General features: G+C 45.0%; 1 protein-coding gene across 1 annotated transcript; it reads left to right on the forward strand.

Moving 5' to 3' along the window:
* The first annotated feature begins 8,164 nt into the window (after window positions 1-8,164).
* LOC106813665 (fatty acid desaturase 6-like) lies at window positions 8,165-10,358 on the forward strand. Its single transcript, XM_014817862.1, has one exon. It carries the CDS (start codon window positions 8,165-8,167, stop codon window positions 9,233-9,235), a length of 1,071 nt encoding a protein of 356 aa, XP_014673348.1. The 3' UTR covers window positions 9,236-10,358.
* The last annotated feature ends 1,985 nt before the right edge of the window (window positions 10,359-12,343 follow it).

The raw sequence follows: 12,343 nt of genomic DNA on the forward strand, positions 1-12,343 counted from the left end.
CTCGAGTCGTTTCCGCACCCACTCTGGAGTGGGTGCGAAAACGACTCGGGTCATTCCGACCCGAGTCGTTTTCGTACCGAGAAAACGTCCGTGTGAACGCTCGTCCCGGGACGCATTTGACACGGGTCGTTTTCGACCCGAGTTCCTTCGCTCCGTGTGAACGCGGCTATTGTTAACCCATGATTCTCAATTATTAAATATGCAATTATTGCCCGAAATTGTGTTTTGTCTTAAGTATTAATATTAATTTAATTTAGATGCTTACTTCAATAAATATTGTAATGAGTTTGCAGACTTCATACAAAGGGCTTCTAGACCCCTATATTACTTCAAAGGCAATCCGTACTAAACAAATTTAATCTCATCATTCAAACGATTAAAGATTTAAGAAAGTAGACTTTTATAAAGAGAAAATTGTGATCGCTGTTTGTTTCAGACACTCATCTGGATACTGATTTTTCACGCTGTCGCAGTGCTGATAACAAGATCGCGTGGTACGAATCACGGAGACTGTACGGAGCGCAATGTCAACGAAAGGCAACAACAATAACAACAACAACAACGACGACGACGACGACGACGATGACGACGACACGACGATGACGACAACGACGGCGACGACAACAACAACAACGACAGCAACAGGAACAACAGCGACGACGACATCAACACCAACAACAACAATACTAACAACAACGACGAAGTGTGTTAGAATGAACGTTAACAGTAAATAGATTAAATAACCAATAGAACATATTTTGTTGCTTATATGTATGAAAGGATTATATATAGACATTGATGAATCATGCACAATGATTCCATGATCCATGAATTCCATTCTTGCTTATATACTCGTGAAGCAATAGCCGAAGGAATGTGCGCGTTCTTATCATGTCTATGAATATATCAAAAGAAATAAACAACATCCCAAACCACGGAACATTCGGCAACATTTCGCGCAAGCTAACCGACTGCAGTGCCCTCATTGGTCGGCCAATATGCGACGCGTCCGCTGATTTCAATATTTTTCATTTTAGCATATTAAGCATTTTTATTAAAATGCTAATTAATCTTAAAGACATTATTCCTCATTTGTTCATTTCGAAAACATCTGAGCACATTACAATTAATAATGCTAATTAATCTTAAAGACATTATTCCTAATTTGTTAATTTCGAAAACATCTGAGCACATTACAATCAATAATAGTCATGTTTAGCTTCTTTTTTTTTTATCATTTAGTAATTCTCTTTGTTCTTCTCTAGTGAAGTCTAAACTTTCAACCTTTTCTATTGCAATCCGCAGTGGTGATCTACCGATTTGATCAACCTTGCAACTCTTACTCTTCAGTATCGTTTTTTGACCTTTGAAGATTAATCTTACGATGTTACGTGGTTACAGCGCATGGTCCCGGCATGGCTGCACGCAGTGCTTACCACACCGGCAGGGGGACCATGCTATATTATATCCAGATATAATATGTTAAAAAATATTATAAATTATATATATATGTATATACATATATAGGTTTATATATATGTATGTATATCCTACAATACTTTTCTCCGTGACAGTTCCATGGACTATGAAGAAAACGTTTTATGAGGCATTGCACACATAAGATATCTCTGCTACAAACAAAACGCCACGATTCAATGTTGACAATGAAGCTGTTACGTTCTTACGTTGTATTGTTATTACCCAGCATGCCGCGCGGCGCGATCATTGTCTGTGGGCCGAACTCTGTTGGCATGGTAACCGGAAAAATTATCGCTCGTCTGTTGATGTTAACGTTCAACTCAGTGTAGCGGCGTTATAATTAGCTAGTTTAATGACAACTCAGTTATGAATAAGAAATGCATCTGCGGCATTTGTACATGCGGGTAAGCGATTGGAATATTTAAGACGGCGTGGATACATGCAATAATTTATTATAATAGTAGGCCTAATGTCATATTGAAAGTTGCTTATAAATAAATAAATAAATAAATATATATATATATATATATATATATAATTCTATAAACCAGAAATCACCGCTTTGTCGGTGCGCAAATATGAATTGTGATAATTATTATTCGCATTTTGCCGTATTTCACTAAGTAAATCAATACGAAAGAGTATTTTTCAGAACAAGGTTTTTAACAGAATAAACATCGCAGCGCGATAAATGCAAGCAACGTGAATAAATAAGCGGATTTAAATTTAAGTTTGATATTGGCCAGATAACTTTTCAAATTAGACCTAAAAATGAAGTCGTATATATATTAGCAAAACGCTGTGAGTATTGTTTTTGACAGGCCTGTGTGGCAAAACTCGTTTATAACGATTTTATATGCAGACGCCATCGCTGCTGCCCTGAAGTCAAAGATAAACTCAGCCAGCAACCAAAAGGACAAATGTACCTGAGTACGGAATACCATCAGGTATATCAAATACTGAAAGGGTTCTGCTGGAGAGAACACTTTTTAAGCTTCGTCAACACTCAACAATAAATTATATATATTCATTCATTAACTAATTAGAACTTCTAGTAATAATTATTGAAGTAGTTAGAATAATTGTGCAATATAATTAGTATATAAAGACATGGCGGTGGGCACATCTCCAGCCATTGCATACGCTCCACATTCTTCAGTTAGAACTTCACTTGGATAAATCAGCAAAACTGTAATAATAATCCAGCAGTACGTGCACTCTGGCCCCGGGGGTGTAAGAGTAGTTAGATTCATTGGTTCATTTAATTATTTATTTGTTTGTCCATTTACCAGCAAAGTCGCCTACGCCGCGACAACCTCATGCATCTCACTAGTTTATTTAATTTCACTTTGTACTATCAATTTAGTGCAGTTTTTTAACTCATAAACGTATATATCTGAACAATGAGAGTTGGCCTAATGGTTCGCATTCAAACAGTCAGGTTAAACTGTTTAAGTCCCCGGTGGACTACAGCTGCTGGGTCATTAAGACAGGCATTTTTACTCTGATTTTCTTCATTATATACAAGCTGTAAGCTAGGGAGTACGCGCTAAGAGCATATAAAGCTAGATAGCGCAAGAGAAGCATTTTTTTCTGAAAAAAGACACTTTATACTTATTACGTGCATTGCCCCCAGATAATCACTATATTCAAAAAGGATGGGGTCTTTAAAGAAACCTAACAGATATCTACCGAAAAGTGACCTAAATATCAATTACATTTTTTAAATAAAAGTTTACAGCAAAATCTGTATATTATACGGGTTATTCAAGGGAAACCCGCAAAGTGACCCTCATAAAGCTATAGGGTGCGTCACGCTTAACACGCTAAAGCAATGCTGTCTCGTACATAGTCTTTCTATCGTCTTCCAACCATTCCAATACTGACGGCACTTTCAGTTAAAGCTGCTGTGCAATTTTGCTCAAGTCTTGAAATTATCTTGATAATTTGTCGTTGTAATGCAGGCCTTATTATGTAATTTATTCGTTAATAAAATTTATTCGTAGTAATTTGTCCTCTTATGCAGGCGTTTCCGGCATGGCCCTATCAGCCACAGAGACCGTGCTTGCGGCCACAGATTAAACAGACGGACATGGACGCATCCATGGATATGAGAACCACTACGGGAGAAGCGTTTGTAACATTCAAGGTAGATTGACAATTTACAGACTAATTCAGGCAACGGCTAGTCACTTACATACCTCCGAAACTTACAACTTTATATAGCACATTGAAGCAATACGGCAAATTCATTGATTAGTATGTGTATAGTAGGTTATTCCAGTGTCCAATGTAAGCAATAAATGATGGAACAAAACGACCCGTCCCATCCCTCTTATTCTATTCGTGGTTTATTTCTGGAAACCTTAAATAACTATTACCTCCTTCCATGGATCTATGTACTGACACCACCGGCTGCATTGTTTCATAGGTCCAGCCGAGAAAACGCAGACCCAAGGAGATTTATCATGCCACAAGTCATCCACTCGAAGCGACCTCTACCTATAACCAAGACTTCAAACAGAAGGTAATAACGTCACCACAAACGCGAAAATGAAATGAAAATCTTCCCGTGTAGCATGTGCTTAATATAGCAGCATATGAGAAATTTAGCAGGGCCGTAGCCTGTGAGGGGGGGGGCGATCCTAGATTTTGGAGCAAAATTTAAAAAAAGCTTAGCTAATAATCGTAAATAATCCTAACACAATTTTGTTGGTCACTTATCCGTGAAAGCCTTGTGTCAGACCCACCCCTACCACACTATGAACGTCGATCAAGAGCTGCGCCCGTCGCTCAGCATTACATAGTTGAGTCATTAAATTTTGCCCCCCCCTCCCTAGGAATTTGCTCAGCCTACGGCCCTGCTCAGCTATAGTACAAGTTGTCAGTATAAATAGAGGATAGATACATATGGCATCTGGCTTGATGACAAGAGGAAGAGAATGAGGAGAAAGATGAATGACTGTTTGCTGTGACTTTAATTAACAGTAGCTGAAAATATAGGCATTGAGCAGATGATAATGATACTATGGCTATGAGCCTATGAGGCAGTCAGTACTCCGGCCGTAGTTCTCCTATTGATCCTACGACAGGCGCGCACAGGGGGGGGACAGCGGGCGGTCGCCCCTATCATTGGCAAGAAAAAGAAAAAAAAAAAAAGAACAAAGAAACATCTGCAAATGTCTTGCAAATAGGTGAGGTGGGGCACCCCCCCCCCACATTTGCAAGAAAAGGTAAGGCTTGTTGTTAAGCAGGAAAGAAAGATCTTGCAATAATAGGGGATCGCCCAAAAATGAGTATGTAGCCTACACACTGACCACTTCATACAAAAATCGAAAAAATTAAAGTGTCGAAAAATTCAATACCCAATAAAGCGCCGTGCTTAAATTAAATCGATATCATGTTACTTTCCTGGGAAGCCCAAGTTGGGACACATCATTTGCGATAGCTGGTTCTCGCGGAAAGGTATACCGGTAGACACAACTGAATGTGTAACAACTAAAATTAATAATAATAACGCAGACCCCCCCGGCCACCACCTCTAATAATACGCTAACATGCTACTTATTTTACCTCCGCCCACAGATGAGTGAGGAGGTTATTGATCCAGTCTGTGGCGTCGGTACAACGTTAGCGGCGTGAGGGCGGTGTGGCTGACCGATCAGATAACTTAGGCGTCAGCGAGCCGAGCCAGCCCCACCGCTGCTGCTAGACTGAGGCGCAGCGAGCATACATGTATGCTGCTATATCCGGGCTATTCGGGTCTGAGTCGATGGCCGTATGCGATGTCGCTGGCGGAGGTATCTCTCTCCGGAGTGCCGCCCATCTATCATAGTTTAGTTCCAGGTGGATGGCGCCACCGCGCGTGTGTGGTGTGTGCTGCGTGCGTTCATGCATTCTTCTCCGTGCGTCATGTTTCTCAATCCCTACAAAAACAACAATTATTGGTTCAAGTGCACAGCATAGTTAAGCAAATCACTGTTCCCCCGCCCCCAGTCCGGAGACACCCCTTTAAACGGTGCCAGTTTCATAGGCATGAATCAACGAAAACTAGCTAGTTCCGGAGACCCCCATATTTCGAACATAGCCGGTTCCCAGACATACCACATCACAAACATTAGTTCCAGAGACCACCAATTTTCAGTCGAGATCTAGTCCATAGCCGCCCCGCCCCCCATTTAACTTCGCAGCACATACCAGAATATCCTACATAATTGGATCCCCCCCCCGGGTCATCACTGGAATTTCTCCTTGGTTCCCGCACAATTTTTGTCAGCAATTAAAAGTGCTTTTGAGATATCAAACATGTGAGAGCTTCCGACTCCCTGTCCAGGGCCTGGCCCCTGACCCCGCCAGGGTCACAAAGGCGGCCATAGGTGCCCCGGATCATCACGCTTGCGGCAAAGTATTGCGACACAGAGTCCTACGATACGTAACGCAAAGCCGTAGATTGCGATCATACAACGCAGCCGAGCACCTGCGACCAAATCTGATGAATCCGTGAAATCCACTAGCCATCGTCAGCTGTCAGGCGTGAGGGGGCTGCCTACATAAACCAACACGCGCGACACAAATACCATAGGAACCAAACTGGGGACGCCTTCCGTATTAAACCACATGGCTCTAGACTGTCTACAGGAGTGCTGGGAGTGATATTCCCTCATATTTCGTTGTACAGGGCAACACTCGATGAAGCACGGACACTACGCCGCTGCGTAGGCACGTAACACTGCGTGCCTTGCTACATACACAGCGGCGTCGCCGTGTGTACATACACGTGCGTTGCGTACGTGTGTACGTACTAACGCGTGCTTTGTGTGCAACTAAACAATCGGCGGCACGTACCGGCTAACCACGAACTCGCCTTATAACGAAAAACATGCCAAGCTATGACAAAAACGTCAAGGCGCCGCCTTCTGGTATATGGTAATTAATAATTATTTTAGTGAAGTAATTTAAATTTCTCATAAAAAATGCCATCTGTGGTATCGGAAACACCATGCGAAAATTTCGAGTGTGACGGCACTCGTCAGCTCGTGTAAATATGCAAAGTTACGAAATATAGCTGATAATCGCACCTAAAACGGCCTCGCCTGCGTACGCGAAATCGTACGAAAATTTACTAAATAGCTGTGTTAATAATAAGCAACGTCGATTGCGTACACAAGATTTACGCAAAATATTTTGCGTACGCAGCTTGATGAATCATGAATCTACCCCCTGGACCCCACCCGTCAGTGCAAGCACACACGGTATCAGAGTCTACAGTTTCCAGGGGCGTGTACAGGGGGGATCCAGGGGGTCCGGACCCCCCCTGCTCGCGCAGAAAACGCATCTGAGGGGGTCTAATTTCAAAAATCTTCGGGGGGAGAGCCCCCCCCCTTCGCGTGCTCCTCCTGTGCACGCCCTTGGTTTCGCCCCCCCCCCTAAGAAAATATCCTGGCGCCGCCCCTGATCCTAGGGCTTATGAGCTAGGCAGTCAGCGCGCCTTGGTTCATCTATTTATCCTAGGGCTTATGAGGCCGCCAGCGCTCCTTGGTTCTCCTATAGTGATCCTATGGGCAAGGCAGGTCTCCTTGGGGCTCCTATAGGCAAGGCAGGTCTCCTTGGTGCTCCTGAGTGCTCCTATAGGCAAGGCAGGGCTCCTGGGTTCTCCTAGGGGCTGCTGCCCCGGCGTTCTGATTTCTACGGCTTTTCGGCCGCCTTATATACTCCCTGGTTGCTCCCTGGTCACGTGCTTTTTCCCCTTTCCCCTAGTACTAAGCAGGGGTATTCCAGCTGGTATCGCTTGTTTACTGGTTTATACCGGTCTGTTCTGCCAGGTACCGGCCGTTTGTTTACACGCCGTGCCGCATTTAAGCCGATTACGTCAGCTGCCTGGCCGAGTAATTTCCCATTCGTATTCTATTCTAATTATTGTTTTACTTATTTACTCGTTATTCTTTTAACCTGTATTTTATTATAGCTTGACCTTTCCTTTATTTGATTGTGCACATTGATCTCTTAAGTGGAATTTGGGTGTCACCCGGTCTTCCGATCACCTGGTCCGATCGATCCACCTGCATGTCACCTGGTTTTTAGTTATTCAAAAATGGCCGCGCCCTGTCGTGTGTTGTGGTTTGAAATAGAGTCTTCGGTGTAACCGAAATCTCTACACTAGAATATGTGTTCAAGGCCTTCCATACCCGCGTACGTATTACACCTCCTGGTAGCTACAAAATGCACTGAATGGACTCGTGACATTGGATCTGTCACCAGAGCCTCGCACAATAAACATATTTTATTGACCGGTAGCTGCCAAGTTCTGGCCGCGGGTACGAAGTGTAAATTCCAAGGACGGTAGATGGCGCTCACGTTCCTAATCTAATGATCAATGTCTGTGTCGCCGCGCCAGCCTAGCTCCGGCATTCTGCGATCGTTCTGCCGCGACTCAAGGACGAATCTGTTACTGCCTGCTGTAAATGCTGGCTGCTTAGCTGTAGCTATCGCTCGGCTAAAAGCCTCTCTCTCATACCAGCGCGCATCTGAGTTCGAATTCATTGTTTGCCGTGAACACCGAACACGAAGAGCAAAATACAGAGGAAGAGGCGCTGCGATCGTGTGACATTGTCATCATCGTTGATATTCGAACACAGCGTCACCGGCTTCACACGTCGTTAGTATAGTACAGTTCGTCGCAGTCATCATGACCGTAACAGAGCGCCGCGTAGTGGCGAACGACGCAGCGTCGACGGACGCCGGCGCTGCACCCAGCGACGACGTCGACAAGCCCGAGTATGGCGCCCTCAAACGGCAGGTTAATGCGATTGTCGCGAACACGTCGTGGTGGCAGCTATACGGCGTCGACTGGTCGCATATCATCATCAGCGCCCTCTTGCTGTGGCCGCTAGGACTGGTGCTGTTCTCTCGCGGCGGGATGGCGAACTACGTCGTCGGCTTGTTGCTGCAGGGCGTCGCCTATGCTATTGTCGCCAACAAGGGCGGCCACATCGCGTCGCACGGGGCGCTGTGCCGGTCGCGCACGTGGGCGCGCTTCTGGTGCTGGCTGTTCGTCGAATGCCACGGTTCGTACTCGGCCGCCATCGCCACCGAGGTGCACATCCGCGTGCATCACCCACACACGAACGTCATCGGGCTCGGCGACAGCAGCTCGTGGAAGGCCCCGCACCTGCCGCGCTACATCTACATGTTCGTCGCGCCCGTCTCGCTGCCCGTTATCACCCCGTTCGTCGCCATTCGGGAGCTGTGGGGGCGCTGGAATCGCCTCGCACGCTTTCTCGTCGGCATGCTGTCGGGACTCGGCGTGCTCCTTTCGCTGCTGTGCTACGTCGGCGGCTTCAGTCTGCCAGCAGCCATCGTGACGCTGTACGTGGGCAGAGCGCTACTGGCGGTCCCCTACATCCACATCAACATCTTTCAGCACATCGGCCTTCCCATGTACTCGGACGAGACTCGCCCGCCGCGGCTGCAGCTGATGAGTACGGGGTGTCTGAATCTGTCCCGCCATCCAATCCTCGACTACTGCTTCGGTCACTCTCTCGTCAGCTGCCACGTGGAGCATCACCTCTTTCCCGAACTGTCGGATAACATGTGCTTAAGGGTGAAGCCGGTCGTAAGAAAGTACTTGCTCGATCACAAGCAGACCTACAACGAGAGCACGTATACAAACCGCCTGCAGCTGTTCGTAAAGAAATACAAAGAGCTGATGGTCGACCCGCCCTCCGTGTCTGAGTTTGTCGGATTTGGTCTCCAGTGACGCAACGAAAGACACAAGCAAATCACAAGAGCAGTAACAGATGGAGAGACAAACAAATTCCAACAAGAGAAACTTAATGGGAATAGCCATAACATATTGATATCGAACGACTATTAGGAAGTCCTTTGCAGGGCTAACACCACGCGTTACTGTCGTTATTGGACTCAGTCAGAGCTGTTGGCATCGCTACATTTGCCAAACAGTCAACTTTGAGAGCGTTCTATCAGACGTGGATCGTACAACGTTATCTTATTATATTATCTTAACTGAATTATTTTACTAAGACATATACGCGTCGTCCTGCTGGTAAACGCGTAACCACGGATGCATCAGTACACGGCTCGCAGCCATAGTCGCTGCCGGGTAGTCGTGTCGGATTTGATTCTTTAATTGATTGTTTAATTTATACTCACTATAAATACCCGCGTCTACTCGTGTGATCAGCGGAGATTTATGTACGAGTCTGATGTTAAGCTCGATCAAATGTATTTACCCTGCGAAATGTGAGCTTATAGGGAATGGATACGAAAGTATTATGTTAACCGGAAAGTGCCGTCGATGTCCGACGTTTGATGGTGTTAATCCTATATCTATATATTTATGATTTAAACATTAGTTCTTTACTTAATTAGTATTAATTACTATCAGGTAACACTTGCCGAATGTAGTCAGTCGATCTATACGGTTGTGTGATACCGTAATGACATTGCATCATGATCTTCTTTATGCTGATTCAGCTTTTGTACACGGTTAAAAGCTGTTCGTTAACCATAATATGTTATTAATTAACATGGGGAATATCCTCGACTAACTGGATTCGTAATTATTGCGCATTGTCGAGTCAACAACGACATGGCCGTCCGAATACTGTCGCAGACCTGTCATCGTTGGCGTGTTAGCAGTGTCACCAATATATGAGCATGGTCTCAGCATCGCTCTGAACGTTTCGGTATCGTCATCGCTGCGATCGTCACCATCATCCCGTCGTGGGAGATCATCGTTACACACTCGTCAACGCAGTGGTCAAGGAAATTACATAAACTGAAATGACACATTGTCATCATTAACGGTAGCTTCGTTATGTGCGTGTGTGTATGTCCGTCTGTGCGTGCGTGCGTGCGTGCGTGCGTGGTGTGTGCGTGCGTGCGTGCGTGCGTGCGTGCGTGCGTGCGTGCGTGGTGTGTGTGTGTGTGTGTGTGTGTGTGTGTGTGTGTGTGTGTGTGTGTGTGTGTGTGTGTGTGTGTGATGAGCAGCGTACGCAGCAATGCATAAATTCATGCACTGCGCGCACTGGCTATATACCACTATCGTGACACTATATCAAATTATCGACCTACCTGTCCGAGCTGTTGGATATTGATTTAGACTGATCCAATTGGATATTGTTGCTAGGTCCGTCAAGCTTGTACGCGATTGCACATTGTCAACCTTCGTGACCATTTCGTTACTTAGCAACTTTTTAGAACGCTGTTATCGCAACGCTGAATGGCTACAGCTACCTGTCAATCATTTCTGTTATCGCAACGCTGAATGGCTACAACTACCTGTCAATAATTTCGGGCGGGCAGGTTATAGTTCTACTTCGTTAGCACAAGTTTTCAAGATTTTGCACACCAGAGCAAGCCCAAATTTGCACTGATCTAAGTTGTAAACTAATAACACGTTCTATCATGAAAATCAGATTACAAATATATATATATATATATATAGGCCTATATATATATTTATTTAATTATTTATATTAAATCAAAAAATAAATGTAATCAACAGAATACAGCTTGTGTTCGTTTCTGTACACTCCGTTCAGTGGACTTGTTTTTCAAAACAACGTATTCGCTAGCAATGCCTGACACGGCCCCTGTAGTAAACTGTGAGAAGCATGACTAAATAAACCATCTACAGATACGGACGACACGCTGAACATTAGCGCGATGCAAACTTCACCGCGTTGGACAATAAATGTACAGTTGTTTGTAGAGAATTAACAAATCGAATAATAGTGCAACATACATATTTAGGTCTGTGACTGCATGTATCAAGACCTAATAATAGGTATTGTTAGCTCTTGACTGTATTTATGTGTGTGCAGAGCGGAAGGCGGGATCAGTCGTACAAGCCAGTGATAACATACCAGGCGCCCACGAGTAAGTTCACCAGTAAGACCGTCCTTAAGCTCGTCCATCGACCGTTCACCCAGGCCGAGATGCTCACCTGTCGCCCCCTAGCGGTGCGACACACACCCGAGACGTCGATAAGAAGTCCCGATTCCTTCAACACGACATCCACCTTCCAGGTTGACCTTATCATACAATACTGCTCATATATTATGTAATGATTCCATCGGTTCTGTTTGTGTATCTTTCACGCACACACACGCACACACATACACGCACACGCACGCACACACACACACGCACCCACATACACACACACACACACACACACACACACACACACACACACACACACACTTCTATCTTCTATATCTCGTTTTTTCTTACTTTGTCCTATACTACTTCCTACAGCGCATTCTCTAAGTTATCAAAGCACCGATCTGCCGGCTCTCCAACACCATCCTTCGCGCTCTCAATCTCCCCCCCCCTCCCCGCTCGTCTAATCTCCTCATCCTTCATCTCACCCCTCCTGCGATCTCGCTCCCCGCTCTTACCTCTTAAATACTCTACAATCCATACCACCCCTCTCATCTCACCACTCTATATCTCTCGCTCCGCATCATCTTCATCTCGTTACAAGACCTCTCCTCATGCCCTCTCCATCGCTTCAATAGTATCTCATTACTTACCTCCTATATCCTTATACTCATACCATCTTTTCAATCTGTTCTGCTAAGGATGACTATTAAGCCTCACGCGAAATCATATGAGAAATGAAGACATGATGAAGCCATGCGGAAACGACCACGCAAGAATCTAATATCTGTACCTGGATGCGATGAACGAATTAACAAACGGTGGTGAGCAGATGACTCGCGCCAGTAGAAGTATAAAAAACAGAGAGAGAATGAAGAATCAGGCGATTTGGTAAGCAAGTAATTGATAAACACAACACGCAGCGCGCAGCACGCATGCACGCACGACACGCACGCAC

Source organism: Priapulus caudatus, unplaced genomic scaffold, assembly GCF_000485595.1.
Source record: "Priapulus caudatus unplaced genomic scaffold, Priapulus_caudatus-5.0.1 Scaffold807, whole genome shotgun sequence".
Classification (NCBI taxonomy): Eukaryota; Metazoa; Priapulida; class Priapulimorpha; order Priapulimorphida; family Priapulidae; genus Priapulus; species Priapulus caudatus.

Excerpts from the sequence above, each read along its gene's own strand:
- LOC106813665 (XM_014817862.1), top strand. The coding sequence starts at position 8,165 with ATGACCGTAACAGAGCGCCGCGTAGTGGCGAACGACGCAGCGTCGACG.